General features: G+C 42.9%; 1 protein-coding gene across 3 annotated transcripts in view; it reads right to left on the bottom strand.

Annotated features, from left to right (window-relative positions):
- LOC136856844 (ubiquitin carboxyl-terminal hydrolase 2) overlaps positions 1 to 15,352 on the bottom strand; it is a 434,922-nt gene that overhangs the window by 282,272 nt on the left and 137,298 nt on the right. For all 3 annotated transcript variants that reach the window (XM_067135022.2, XM_067135020.2, XM_067135019.2), the window contains exon 2: positions 10,137 to 10,358. In XM_067135022.2, coding sequence (XP_066991123.1) covers positions 10,137 to 10,345 — 209 coding nt within the window. In that variant the 5' untranslated portion in view covers positions 10,346 to 10,358. The remainder of the gene's footprint in view (positions 1 to 10,136; positions 10,359 to 15,352) is intronic.

Below are 15,352 nucleotides of genomic sequence, written 5' to 3'. Positions count from 1 at the left end.
TACCAGCTTGACAGAAATGAATTGAAACATCAATTACTTCCGACATTAATTATTAATTAAATATTGCAATTACCTAAATTAACTCAAGGATTTTTTTTAGATTCGTGCATCAAAGAATCAGTTATAAGTTTAATAAATTGAAGAATAAAATTCTCGGAACTGGGTCATCTCGAACGCTATTGGCCGGGAAGAGACCACGCTATGATGGACGCGGTTTAGCCCGCGAAATATGAAGGAGCGATATCCGCTAATATCGCTGAGATCTACGATCCATAGTAGATCATATTAAACCACGTGTATGTTCCATACGAGTGGATTAATTGGTATCAATTGAGGAGCTAGATGCAATAACAGCGTAAGTCTACTTACGCTTTTATTGCATGAATACTGTTTTCAGATTTCCTGGTCCCTTCACTACAACCCAGTCCAGGTCTTAGTTCGCTAGGATGCCGCTAGAGGTCAGGAGCTCACTAAAACTGGTACCATGCGCTACGCTGTTATTGCATGATGCATGCTTCACGAGTGGCACGTTCAGTTGCCGCCAGTTCTCTGGCTGGAGAAGATGTCACCGAGTGGAAGAGAAGGTTTTGTGGCGTCACATTTAATAAAAGACTGGGTATCAGCACTTTGACCTATGTTTCTAAGAATGCCCTCTGCTAAAAGCAACAATTTCATGATACAGAAGTTTGTGTGACTTTATTACCAAAATGGTGTTGTATCAGAGTCATAGGCCTACACTCCTATGTGCCATTTATCTTCTTCAAGAGGAATGATAGCTTTCTCAGTTTTAATGATTTGAGGCTACATGATGTAAGAAAGTGTAGTGTAAAAGCAGACAAAAGGGTTGATGTTATTTCACTGATGAAATACTTAAAAACTGAATATTGAGGGGTATGTGAAAGTCATGTCTGTGTGTAATGATTCCCTAGAGTCTGCTAATGCAGCATGTGAAGATGAATCATCCTGATTTTGGTCAATGATGCATTTGAGTATTTCAAACAAGTAAGACTCACAATGTCTAAATACCAATTATATACTTTGTGATCTGTTTTTTATTCCTTTTCTTTTCTTTTAGGTTTAGAGAATCATTTTGTAAATGAATATAGGAATAAAAGTTGTTCAGAAAGGAATGTTACTAATTTTATAACATTTCAACTATTTGTTGGGGGGGGGGCAATTACCGTAGCCTAATACCATAGTTGGAGAGAGTGCTGTAACAAAATCCTCTCGACCCTTCACGCAAAAGAACGAAAAAGGTGAATATTAAATAAAGAATAAACTTAATGGTTTTACATTTCTTAGTTAATTTTTTTTTTTAGGAATCTGTTCTTAATTTTGGTAAGTTTAGACATTTTGGAGAACTGAGGTGGGATAAACTGCCACTTCTGTTCCTCTATAGTGGTCGATCATGCTTTCCTAACTCCCTGATCAATACCGGTGTATGGCAAAATATAATATTCCTGCTCTTCATGCAATAACAGCGTATAAAATGAAACTTTAAATAACTCTGTCTTTCCTATTAGCTAACATATCAATAAAATTCTTTGGGAAATACATTTCCTGGCTCTTTTAAATGTCCCTAAATGAAATTCATGTTGATTCTTAATATTACTTTTAACTCAGAACATTTATAAACTTCAAGCTTCTGTTTGTCAAAATAACGTAAGTCTACTTACGCTGTTATTGCATCCAACTCCTCAATTACAACCTTCTATTCGGATCGCAAGTATCAATGTAGGAAAACTACCCCCCTCTCCAAGGCGTGACGTCAGTTGGCCCATCGGTGAGGCCTTCCATCCATAAATACGAATGAAAGGAGCAAACCATACTCTCAATCGTATTCTGATCTCGGGCGAAGTGACGTCTCATTCTTATTCGGGAGGAAGTAGTCGTGTCCCAGTCACCCCGCGTTCGAGTGAACTTTAAATCCAGCCAGATCTTGTTACGATCTGAGGTGACTTATTTAAATTACGAATTTAGGCAGACGTGTATCTATAATAGAGTGCTAAACAGTATTTCTTTAACTAACGTTGAGTGCAGAAAATAGCAAGCAGTGCGATCAACAGTCAGTACAAGCTGTAGTAAACGTTATTAGTCAGTGATTTAAGCCTACATTGTATGACCGTGATGTGAGCCACGTTAAGCGCCGGAACAACGAACACATCAAGAGCGGAATGAACTAGGAGGCTTGATAACATTTCGGACGCGCCATATCGGTATTCGTGAAAAGCGCCGGGCAATATATTCGACACTACGTCGTACGTGTCCCAGTCGTTTGTGCGGGAAAAGACGAAGAATAACCAGTGTAATTAAAATTTGGGTCTTGGGCACCTCAGTGTAATCATGTGTTAAGAGAGTTTTCCCTATATGAGTGTTAAATATTAGACCAGTGTTTATAATGGCTGAACGCTTCAATGTAACGATGTGTTAAGAGAATGTTCCATGTATAAGTGTTAAATATTAGACCCGTGTTTATAATGGCTGAACGCCTCAGTGTAAAGTATATTTGTGACCTGAAACCAGCCACCATGCAAGAGTAGACGGATGAGGGCCGAAATGGGTCTCTCATTCGTAAAATGCCGCTCAGGATCCAACTAAATAGATGAGTACTAATCTGTGAATTATTTGGGAATGATACCGTGATTTGAAGCGAAACAGTGTCATTTAAATGTGGTTACTTCATGAAACAAATGGATCGCTTCCCGAGTCCATTATTAATTTATATGCAAGATTTTGAAGAGCGTTGTCTTCAATCGTGCACGCTCAAGCCGTCCATCTGGTTGAGATTTGTCGATGACACATTTGTTATCTGGCCCCATGGTGAACACGAATTATCTATATTTTTGGATCACTTAAACAGCATACATCCAAACATTAAATTTACCATGGAGACTGAACGTGGAGGATGTTTGCCGTTCTTGGATGTTTTGGTTTCTAAGAAATCAGATGGAACTTTAGGTCATTCGGTTTACCGTAAACCTACCCATACTAATAGATACCTTCATGGGTCCTCTCATCACCATCCTTGCCAAAAGCGTGCTATGCTTAACACTCTTATCAGCCGAGCAAGGGAAGTTTGTGAGGAGGATAAATTAAAAGGTGAACTTGAGTTCCTATCCAGAATATTTCTGAGCAATGGCTATTCAGGGAAACAGATTGACGAAGTGCTACATCCTAAGCCAAAAGGCAGATTGTCACGTTATTCTCGTCCTTTGAGTCTGGCCTTCTTGCCATACGTGCAATTTGTCACGGATAGGATTGGCAATATTCTCAGAAAGCACAATATCAAGACCATTTTTAAGCCTAATATCACCATAGGCAATTGTTTGCGATCTGTCAAAGATCCTATTGGTTTAAACTGCGCTGGAATATATATGATTCCTTGCTCCTGTGGATCGGTTTATGTCGGCCAAACATGTAGGAAAGTAGCAACAAGGGTTAAAGAACATCGCAGGCACTTACGTCTTTGCCAGCCAGAGAAGTCTGCTGTGGCAGAACATGCCATACATAATGACCATCAAATAATTTTGATGCAACTTCTGTCATTTGTAAAGAGAAACATTTTATTCCAGAATCATTCGTGATGCGATAGAAATTGCTAAACGCCCGAATAATTTTAACAAAGGTGACGGCTATATACTGAGTAGATCATGGCTACCCTCCATAGTTAACTCGTCAACATCTTTCTTCGTGACTCTGGAGGCCCTGGAATGAACTACATTTCTAACAGGGTCTCTCTATCTTGAGTCTGTTTACTATGGAGAGACCGTAGCCATTTTGCTTTGTTGTTGCTCTGAAGACGATCCTGGTCGCAGGATTGAAATGCGTCAGCTGGTATTTATTTATTATTACACGACCTAATATCCCCAAATAATAAGAATTATAGTCTGCGGTGACTATCACTGACAGAACAGAAGCGTGACTCATCGGAGAACACGACGTTCCGCCATTCCCTCATCCAAGTCGCTCTAGCCCGGCACCATGCCAGGCGTGCACGTCTATGCTGTGGAGTCAATGGTAGTCTTCTGAGCGGACGCCGGGAGTGCAGGCCTCCTTCAACCAATCGACGGGAAATTGTTCTGGTCGATATTGGAACAGCCAGGGTGTCTTGCACATGCTGAAGAATGGCGGTTGACGTGGCGTGCGGGGCTGCCACCGCTTGGCGGCGGATGCGCCGATCCTCGCGTGCTGACGTCACTCGGGCTGCGCCTGGACCCCTCGTACGTGCCACGTGCCACATGTCCCTGCGCCAACCATCTTCGCCACAGGCGCTGCACCGTGGACACATCCCTATGGGTATCGGCTGCGATTTGACGAAGCGACCAACCTGCCCTTCTCAGCCCGATCACCATACCCGTCGTAAAGTCGTCTGTCTGCTGGAAATGCCTCCGTTGACGGAGGCCTGGCATTCTTAGCTATATAAGTGTCCTGTGGCACACGACAACACGTTCTACAATGACTGTCGGCTGAGAAATCACGGTACGAAGTGGGCCATTCGCCAACGCCGTGTCCCATTTATCGTTCGCTACGTGCGCAGCACAGCGGCGCATTTCACATCATGAGCATACCTCAGTGACGTCAGTCTACCCTGCAATTGGCATAAAGTTCTGACCACTCCTTCTTGGTGTTGCATTTGCTCTGTCAGTCAGTGTATTAAGGTAAGCTGTATAATGACGAGTTCGGTATGGCATAACATGAACTGAACGAATCATAGGATCCGTCCTCATAGTAATTCCCGCCTAATCATAGTAATATTATCCAAACCAAGGTGCCGGACTTGGCGATGTACATATTTGCCGAAGGTACTTCATCAAACGGACCGAGAAGCCGACAGTAAAATTTATTTTACTCTCGGGCTCTCGTATCCGAAAGGGTCGTCCATGGAAACCACGCACTCATATAAACGCTGGTTCGAACCCACGGGATCAAATGCTAGAACCAGCTCTAGCAATTCACACCAAGTAAGGTGGAACAAACCACATATGTTTTGTTGTTTTTATTACAGGATTGGTATTGTAAATTTTTTCCACACCACTTGCGGTAGAGCAAGAATCTTGTATTTTATTCTCCGATCAAATCAGTGTATTGGTAAACTGCATATGACTTAAGTGCGCCAAATGTTGCAATAAACTGCTCCTTATGGCATTTTTCAAAGGAAACCATTCTCATACTCTTGTTACTGTAGTTAGCTATGATGCCATGATGATTTTAAAGTGTCACTTCGCAGTCCTATTGTGGAGTCCTTTAATTTGTGTTTATGATTGAGCCTTCCCCTAACTTAATGTGCATGCCCCATTCATCCGTGTGTTTATTTGTGCGCCTATATATATAGTTAGATTTTATTTAGATGTTTAAAAATGAACCGGACACCCCTGAGATTAATGCAAACCTGGGATTCAGAGGGTGAGCGGGTGCAATATATCACCAGTTAGAGAATAATTTTAGATAAATTGTAAGCTCAAAATCAGTTTTATAAGACTACCGGTTGAAGTGATATCGAATTTTTAATTTATAATGTTGTTTTTACCCCAACCTACGTATCTACTCTAAAAGTCATTTAAGTATCATCCGAGACTTTTTTAGCGTTATAAATCAGTTTTACCCCAACATTTTGAAAATAAACAGTTCGGGGGGAATTGTTACATATCACCAGTTAGAGGACAATTTATTAAAAATCAGTTTCCTACGACGATCAGTTGAGGAGATACTGAATTTTAAAGGTAAGAGGTGTTTTCGCCCCCTCCCTGATACGAGTACATGTTAACATACTACTGCAGTTAATACGGTAACATAGGTTATCAAACAAAATTCTACATACATATAAATACACTGGGCTGATGACCACGATGTTGCAAGCTCGCAATGAATCAACAACTTAAAATATTGGTTCATTAATAAGAGATCATAAAACCTTCCATATAGGTAATGTATAGCAGTTATCTTGCCTAGTAAGGTAGGTTAAGCATACAAATGTGCCCGACCACGCCCACTTTTCAAATCGCCTGCGCTTGCGACGTCACAGTCACGTGACCGGTAATGTTAAAATTGATAGGTCATAGCCTTTCAATACTAAAGTAGGTTACATAGTATCCGGTTTTCCGAAAGAAGTAACCTACTCATCTACAACAAGTTCATCTAGTCAAAAAATTACGCTTCTTCTAAGTCCTGGGAGAAGGCAAGCGAAACGGGTGACGTCATCCTATTGCCTCTGGGTATCAGAGGTAGCTGCGCGCGGCCGCCACCTTTCCCATTAGTCCATGGCCAAGGACGCCCTAGTTTACCCTATTGGAGGAATAATGAATTACCACGATATATAATGTTGTTGATATCGTCGAAAGTGCCACACTACGTATAGTTCGCATGTGGAATATTAGCTGCAAATTGAAAACCTTGTTCAACGATGGAAAATTAACCTTTACGAACTCCGAAAATTACCTACTGTTGGGAGATCAAAAGAATGCAAGATCGAGAAATGTGGCTTCAGGCACGAACTTCCTGTTTTACCCAGACCGATCGACTTACCTGCCACACGAAAACATTGACCCACACTTTGCAGAGTTCCGAGTTTCGCCTGATCAGACATGTAGACACTCGGATGAATTACGGCATTATGTACGTAGCTGCGCTACAACTACACTAGTGTCCAAAAGTTAAGCATAATCACTAAACGAGGCCATACCGCCTGACAGGAATGTCAGACGGATTGCTGAACAAACGGAAGCTGACACACACCATACGTCACACAATTTGTTTTAAAAAAATCAGTGTCAGAAAGGTTCTGATAGCTAAGGTATACCTCTGACAACAACTAACAAAACTTGGCAATGTCTTCCACAACAAAATATGCTGTTAATAGGGTGTATGGTTACCTCTAACGGCCACACATGCTTCGCAGCGACGTGGCATGCTCTCTACCAGATGGTCCAAGAGCTCTTGTGGCAGTCGATCCCATTCCTCCGAAAGGGCAATGCGAATGTCTTGGAGGGTCCTTGGTGGAGGCTGACGGGATGCAATTCGCTTCCCCAATGCATCCCAGGCATGTTCTATAAGATTCCGATTCGCAGACTTCGCTGGCCAGTCCATGCGATGAATGTCTTCCCCAGCCAGAAATCCATACCGCCATTCAACATGATGCCGCTCCACACCATGACGCCACCACCACCATACTGGTCCCGTTCCACGATGTTCCTGTGGTTGTATCGGATACCCGGTTCTCTCCAGATTATAATGCGACGGGAATCGTTCTGCAAACTGAAGAGAGATTCAGCTGTGAAGAGCACATGCCTCCATTCATACATGGTCCAGTTTCGATGTTGACGGCTCCACAGTAAACGGGCCCGTCTCTGTGCTGGAGTGAGCGGCATACACACCGCTGGATGTCGGGCAAACAGCCCTGCTGTTCTGAGCCTCCGGTACAGTTTGCCGGGAAACGGCAACCCCTGAGATGGCTGCAAGCTTCGCCGACAATTGTCTTGCAGTTGCACTCCGATTTCGTCGGGCGGTTAAGGCCAGATATCGGTTCTGCTGTGGGGTGGTTATCCTTGGTCGACCAGGTACTGGCCTACGACTAATATCTCCTGTGTCTCGAAATCATGTCCAAAGCCTGGAAATGACACTTCGTGGCACATTGAAGGATACGGCGACTTCGGTCTGTGCTTGGCCTGCTTCCAGACGGCCGAGTATTCTATCCTGCAAAACGCGGTCCAAATGGCGTCGTTGTGCCATTAAGTTGTCACGTTCACCACAAGGCTACACTCCGCACACTATAACAGGGCAAACAGAACAGAGGGGATATGGGGCGCAGGCACTGGATGCGTTTACCTTGCGGTTACGCCGCTAGTCAAAGCAGGGAACACTCCTTTCCTATATAGAACGAAAACGTAAGGTTTGTGGGTGCATGTGTCGTGCGATTTGCGGTCTATTTCCTGTTGCCCTGCTTATTCGTAACTTATGCTTAACTTTCGGACACAAGTGTAGTAAGCGCATTACAAAACCGTCGATAGCCTACTGCATGTCTCAACAAACCATCCTTTCCGCAGAACTCTGTTTCCAGTCTGATGATATGTTGATCGAATTTTTCCTAGTCGCCGGTTATCACAGATACGATAGCATTCGCCGTCACTTTCTTTAGATTCATTAACGGAGTGTTACTCGTAATGTTTTGCTCTCGAGCATTTCGTATGATTTTGGCCCAGGGCGACTTGAGGGCAATGACTTCACACATGTAAGAGGCCAACATTACTTTGTTTTATTTTAACCATTTTACCACATCACTTTTAATGTCATACCAGGAGGATACTGTGACTGTGGTAACGCGCATCTTCAATAATTGTAACACCCCTACAGGGGAGATTAGGTAGAAATGTTTCACTCATCCACTTATAACAATTCACGCCATCATTTAGCCATGGTAATCTCCAACGGCCTTTGCTGCTCTAAATATCATGTTAGCGTCATCGATAACCCTCCTCTCAGAACTCAAATGGACGAGCATCGGCCTGTTTGAAGAGCTCCTGTTGGTTGAATACTATCACTTTGTCAACATTTCAAAAGTATGTTTTACGTCACACCGACACAGGCGGGCCTTATGACGACGACAGGATAGGAAAGGAACCGACCGTAGCCTTAATTAAGGTACAAACCCCAGCATTTGCTTGAATTAAAATGAGAAACCACGGAAAACCATCTTCAGGGCTGCCGACAGTGGGATTCGAACCCTCTATTTCCCGAATCCAAGCTAACAGAACGTGACCCAAACTTCGTAGTCAGGCACATTCGGTCCAACATTTATTAAGTGTAATGTTATTGTCCACCCGAGATTCATCGATATAAAAATGATGTTTCTGTTCTGAGAACCGCATATTTTCATGCGTCTTGGATAGTTACCTCATCAATAAACAATATTTGGGGGGTCAATCAATATGCTGCTCCTGGTGTCTCTCTTACTCTTGAACCTCATATTATTTCTTAAAATGTGTACCTTCCACGGAAGGTTTATTTTATCTTCTGCCACCAGTAGCTTAGTTACTGTGGGAACAATTCTCTGCATTACACAGAAATCGTTTAGGACGTCTCATATGACTTTTCTATCAAAGCCATCACAATGCAACTTGTATTGCCCAGATCTAAGCCTCTGAGCGGAATGAAAACTTCTAGATGATGATCGTTCGAACTGATACGTTGCTGATATTCGCAGGCTACAAGAAACAGCAGTAACAACGGATAAGGATAAATGACCAAAAAAAAAGGGAAAGAAAGAAATACGAACGAATGCGGAATAATTCAATCGCAATAAACGCAGAGACGGCTGTATTGAAACTGATAGCGCGAACTGCTGCTACTTCATAGGGTGAAAAGTAAATCGCCTGGGTAGTAGCGGGACTGCTATGGCAACGATTACGTCACAGGCATGGCTGGCAAAAACCACTTCTCCCAGTCTCTCGCCGGGCAAATGCATTCTTCTGATCTCGCTACCGTACTTTCAGCAAAGATTTTGACTGAAATATTTTCAAAGTTAAAATACAATTCTATTGATCACAGATAACGATGATCTACAGGAGATAGGAGTTACATTTTACAAAGTCATCATTTTCAGAGATCACAAAATAATCAAAGCAGACTTTTAACTTGCAGCTTGTAACTTGTGCATGAAGAACGATTCATTATACTGGTCACAAAAGGCAATTTAATCAAAAGCGAAGTACTCCTGTGTGTACACCATTCACGACGATCAGATGTGTTACCACTCTTGAAGAAGGCATATTGAATTACCATCTTATACAATTTTGGTCATCCCACTTGGTGTTTAATGATGCAAGTTAAAAGACTGCTTTGATCATTTTGTGAACTCAGACAATGACTACTCTGTATTCTCTACTCTTCCTACAGATCAACTTCCCATTCAGAGGCAGATGCTTTTCGCACCACCTAATACAGCGTGCTTTTGCGACCTCAAAATAGGACAAGTTTCTCGTCAGTGGCACGAAAAATATAGTTCAGATATAATCACATAGCTGTGATATCAGGTGGTCTTAATATCGACAAAATGTGTTTTATTACAGTACCATCTATCAGGTCTAGGAAGGATAATAGTTTCTTCCTTAATTTACTTTTAATATACAATTGCGCTATCTTACCTGGACGGCGAGGTAAACTTGGAGCGATACTCAGTGGTGTAAGTAGAGCGTGATGTGAGGTAGCTGCCAGTACTGGAGCTATACAGCGGCCGCTCTAACGAGCTGCTGCTGCTGCGGTACGAGCTGTAGCGCGAAGACGACGGCACAGGCATCTTGTAGCTGACTGGGGGTCCAGCCGACACCGTGGCTGAGCCGCTATAGTACGGCATTACCACCGGCTACCTACAAAACAAATCAACAAAACAAGTCAGTCATACATCTTACTAGAAAACTTTCGTACTTCGAGTCCACAAATGAAAGAGTCAACTCAAACATTATTAAGTGCCATTCCTAAGTTTGTTTTCTTACTATGTAGATGGGTTTATAACAAGTGAACAGAAGGTAGAATCATTATGAATAAATGCACACAGAATGTTGCCAAAATATGGAAAGTAATCTGGGCGTGGATAGTACACCTAAAACGTACGTCCTATGGTCGAACATTTACGAATTGTGATTGATTCTGATTACGTTATCAGCTGGAATTGAAGTCAAGGTCAGGAGTAATCGTGCTACCGTATATGACAGTAGGCGGTAAGTTCACTTGCGACTGTTTGGCGAGGGTCAGGCGGCTAGTACAAACATGACAAACTAAGGGTAAAAATATACTGGAATGAAGCAAATGCCAAGGGCGGAGGATGAATACCCTAGGAGTTATGATGATTTCCAAGAGGAGGAAATGCCATATAAATTCATCAAAAGGCTGCTGCTTTCCACACAGCAGGTAACTGCTAAAGGCTAAGGGGGATAATCCTGACAGAAAATCCTCTTCAATGTTAGGCCTAGTAAGCCAATTGAAGAGCACTTTAGTGTTGCTTTCAAATCTGAAACAAGCCTCGAATATAAAGAAATACAAATACTGAACATGGCATTCCCTCATCTAACTCCCGGGGTCATGACGGCCAACAACCCGAAGCTCATCGGGGATAGTGGAGAAAACAAATATCCAAGAAGAAGCGATTAAGAATTGGAACACCCAACATCCTAACCCTAAGCAGCAAATAGGAAGAACTTGTCGACCTTATAGACAGGCGTAAACTTGGAATGTTGGGGTTGAGTAAGACCAAATGGGAAGGATCAGGAAATAAGTTCTCCACAGTGATTATGTTTTGTATTGGAGCGCTAGCATGCATGTTGCCAGAAATGGAGTTGCTCTCCTTCACCACAAACACTGATAGACGTTAGCTACGTGAGCGACTGAATCATCAAGAATAGAATACGTATTGAACAGACCTACCACACAGGGGCGTATTCTCCTTGAATGCAAGGCATTCACTGCATGCGTTATGATAACACAAAGAACTGTCTGATGTACGATTTTAGGTTGTTTTAAGTCAAATATTAACGATTTCATCTCTCAGAAGTTCAAAAGGTCCGCGCAACTGTACTAGTTCCGTTGCTTGACTACGTGTGGTGCTGGTGTAGTCTCGCCGTCTACTCCTCTCTAGGAAGAAAGAGACAGCATGGCGGAGTTAACGATGTAAAGGCATTCAATCTTAAAACTGCATTCGGTGGCAGACGTAGTTCTGAAACCCTCCGAACGATGTCGCTGCAATTGAAACTTGGTCAGAATTTGTCACCCCATACCCGTGCTACCCTCTGCCATCTGTTAGCAACTTGGAGAAAGTCGACATGTTTACAGCGAGCGGGACCCACAGATTATCCCCCAGCGAGAACCCAACGTGACGAAACTGACCAATGCCACTGAGGTGACTTTCCTCCAGTGCTTCAGTTGTGGCTAACTAGTGAGTTAATTCATTGTGTGTTTTGCTGATTAGTGAGTTCATTCTGTGTGTGCTGTTCCTGTGCTATTCGTCGTTTTCGGTCTTTTATTATATTTTGCGCATATTGTGGTATTAACGATGGATGAGTCTAAAACGGATATAATTGTAAATCATTTTACTGGCCGTTCGTTTGATGAAAAGATTCAAATAGTTCAAGCCGGGAGACCTCTACCTTCCCTCGTATATTTCTTCTTTACCGGGCGAGTTGGCCGTGCGTGTAGAGGCGCGCGGCTGTGAGCTTGCATCCGGGAGATAGTAGGTTCGAATCCCACTATCGGCAGCCCTGAAGATGGTTTTCCGTGGTTTCCCATTTTCACACCAGGCAGATGCTGGGGCTGTACCTTAATTAAGGCCACGGCCGCTTCCTTCCAACTACTAAGCTTTTCCTATCCCATCGTCGCCATAAGACCTATCTGTGTCGGTGCGACGTAAAGCAAAACAATTCTTCTTCTTCTCCTTCTTCTTAATCTGCTTACCCTCCAGGGTTGGCTTTTCCCTCGGCTTTTCGGACTCAGCGAGGGATCCCACCTGAACCGCCTCAAGGGCAGTGTCCTGGAGCTTCAGACTCTGCGTCGGGGACAAAACTGGGGAGGATGACCAGTACCTCGCCCAGGCGGCCTCACCTGCTATGCTGAATAGGGGCCTTGCGGGGGATGGGAATATTGGAAGGGATAGACAAGGAAGAGGGAAGGAAGCGGCCGTGGCCTGAAGTTAGGTACCATCCCGGCATTTGCCTGGAGAAGTGGGAAACCACGGAAAACCACTTCCAGAATGGCTGAGGTGGGAATCGAACCCACCTCTACTCAGTTGACCTCCCGAGGCTGAGTGAACCCCGTTCCAGCCCTCGTACCACTTTTCAAATTTCGTGGCAGAGCCGGGAATCGAACCCGGACCTCCGGGGGTGGCAGCTAATCACGCTAACCACTACACCACAGAGGCGGACCCTCGTAAATTTAAAAATAGAAAACAAGAATTGTGTACGCTCGTTCAATCCAGGAACTTACAGTAAAACTGTTTGGCTCGAGTTCACTTACATGTAATTAGGGTGAGTAGAATTGAAATTTACTTAATACATTGTGTTAACTGCATGGTTACTAGTTGCATGCCTCAGTGGAGATTCCAGGATACGCCACTGCTACCACAGCGTCTTCAAGTGTATTCACATCAAGTAAGAGCCGTTTCTCACAGACCTCGACGAAATTATATCAGAGGAAAACACCACCATTATGGGTGAACGGAATGCTCGAATACGGACAGAGAGACAAGGGTGTGAAAGTAACACTGGGTCCCATGGATACGGCAGTAGAAATTCTGAGCGGGAGGTAAACCTGACAGACTTCAATGCGGGCACATACAAAACGCACGATACCAGAAGAGAGAAGACAACAAAATAACACGCCACGGCTGGGATGGGTAATTCAAAACCGTTACTGACTGCATAATATCCGACAAACAGGCAACCCAGTTCATTACACGTGCTTATGTTATTCTAAGCGAAAGTCTAGATAGCGACCACCGGTTACTGGTGGGACATCAGGAAATATCCATGAGTGGAGTATCAAGCATAAGACAATGCCCAAGATAAGGACACAGTTGTTGAAAGAAATTAAAAAGAAAGAAGAGTGCCAAAGGAAAACATCTGCCACAATATCATACCCAAAAATGATAAAGGTGGGGTAGAATAATGGCTGCTATATAGAAACTCCGTTGTATTAGAAGCTGAAGAAATATATGGTAAAACAAGTTCCACAATCAGGGAGAAGGAAACACCATGGTGGAATGAAAGAGACAAGAATGCTGAGAAAGGCTGGAATATGATGAAAAGGCAAAGGCAACTATATCAACAGGAATGCAGCCGGAGAGATGAGGTAATACAATACCTGGCTCAGAATACCGGAACAAAAAGCCGTTGGTAAAACAGATGATCCAGAGAAGAAATGAAAAACTACTTCAGTGAATTATTAAACGGAAATGGCAAAATCAACAACAGCAATAACACCAATGACAAAGACTGCATAATAGATGTAAACTATTACATACAACACTGAAGAATATTAACAATCAGATGTCCCTGGGATATGATGGTATCACAATGGACATGATAAAAACAGCAGGAGAACCAGGTCTAAATACGCCGTACAGGGCCACTATCATCTGGAAGGAGAACAGAATTTCTGAAGACTGGACAAAAACAGTCATCCCTCTGTACAACAAGGAAAATAGGAAAAATGTACCAATTATCGAAGTATCACAATGCTATCGCACACTATGAAATTTTTGGAAAAGATAGTCCAGAAACACCTGAGGAAAATAGTTAAACCATTCTTAGAGAAGGAACAACATTGATTCAGAAGCGACTTAAGCACTACCGAACATCATGTACAGATAGTCAAAAAAGTATGCGTCGATTCACTGTTGTGACCGGAAATACGGTTAGTAGTGGAAAGGTAGGAAGGACGTCCATGTTGTAATAGTTACCTTTTATTTGAAAATGAGAACGTGATAATATACAACAATCATTATAACACAACGTACTTCTGTAACTGTCTGTTCCGACAAGTAGTGGAGCAAAATTATTCGTCCACTTACACCTCACACGAAATTGGCTCACAGAACAAATAAGTCTTCAGTATCCAGTGTAATTTCCATTGGCAGCAATGACAGCTTGAAGCCTCTTCGGCATGGACTGAACTAGTTTTGCCGTGATTTTTGGACCTATCTTCTGCCACCCTTCAAGAAATGTTGGCTTCCAGCTTTCCTTATTTTCACCTCTTTTTCTGAAGTATCTGTTTCAGTTCCGCCCATAAATGCTCTATGGAGTTTAAATCTGGGGAGGAGTTTGCAGTACATAAAGTGTATTGTGAAGCAACCAGTGCTTAACGACCCGAGCAGTATGTATCTTTCAGGAAGTAGTAATCACCAGCAGTCCCTCATTTTTCGACAATGGGATTCAGAAACTGCTTTAAAATGTTCAAATATAACATCTTATCCATTGTTGCAGGTATTACTCAGAAGTTGCTCACACCAGGCCCCGACATACACTCCCATGTCATGATGGGTCCACACCCATGTTTAACTATAGACTGAAGGTTTTTACTGTAGAGTTACTTGTTTTTAATTCACACGCGGCGCTTTGCGGACGTACCAAACAAACTGAATTTATATTCATCCGTAAATAACACTAGTTTCGAGGAACTAAGTGGCTTGCTAACACATCGTTTTGAAAACTCCGGCATCTTTCGTCTATTTACCTTACTTATCCAGGATTTCTTTTTGCTTATATAGCTTTATTTCTACCAATCCTGTGTAACACTCGTCTTACAGTGTCAGTGCTGATGTTCGTCCCACTCCACGAAACATGCGGAGTTTGAGGTACGGTGCGTAGGCTGCGTC

This window comes from Anabrus simplex, chromosome 1 (genome assembly GCF_040414725.1).
Source record: "Anabrus simplex isolate iqAnaSimp1 chromosome 1, ASM4041472v1, whole genome shotgun sequence".
NCBI classification, from domain to species: domain Eukaryota; kingdom Metazoa; phylum Arthropoda; class Insecta; order Orthoptera; family Tettigoniidae; genus Anabrus; species Anabrus simplex.
Note: the sequence above shows the minus strand (reverse complement) of the source record. Positions and strands in the feature narration are given on the sequence as shown.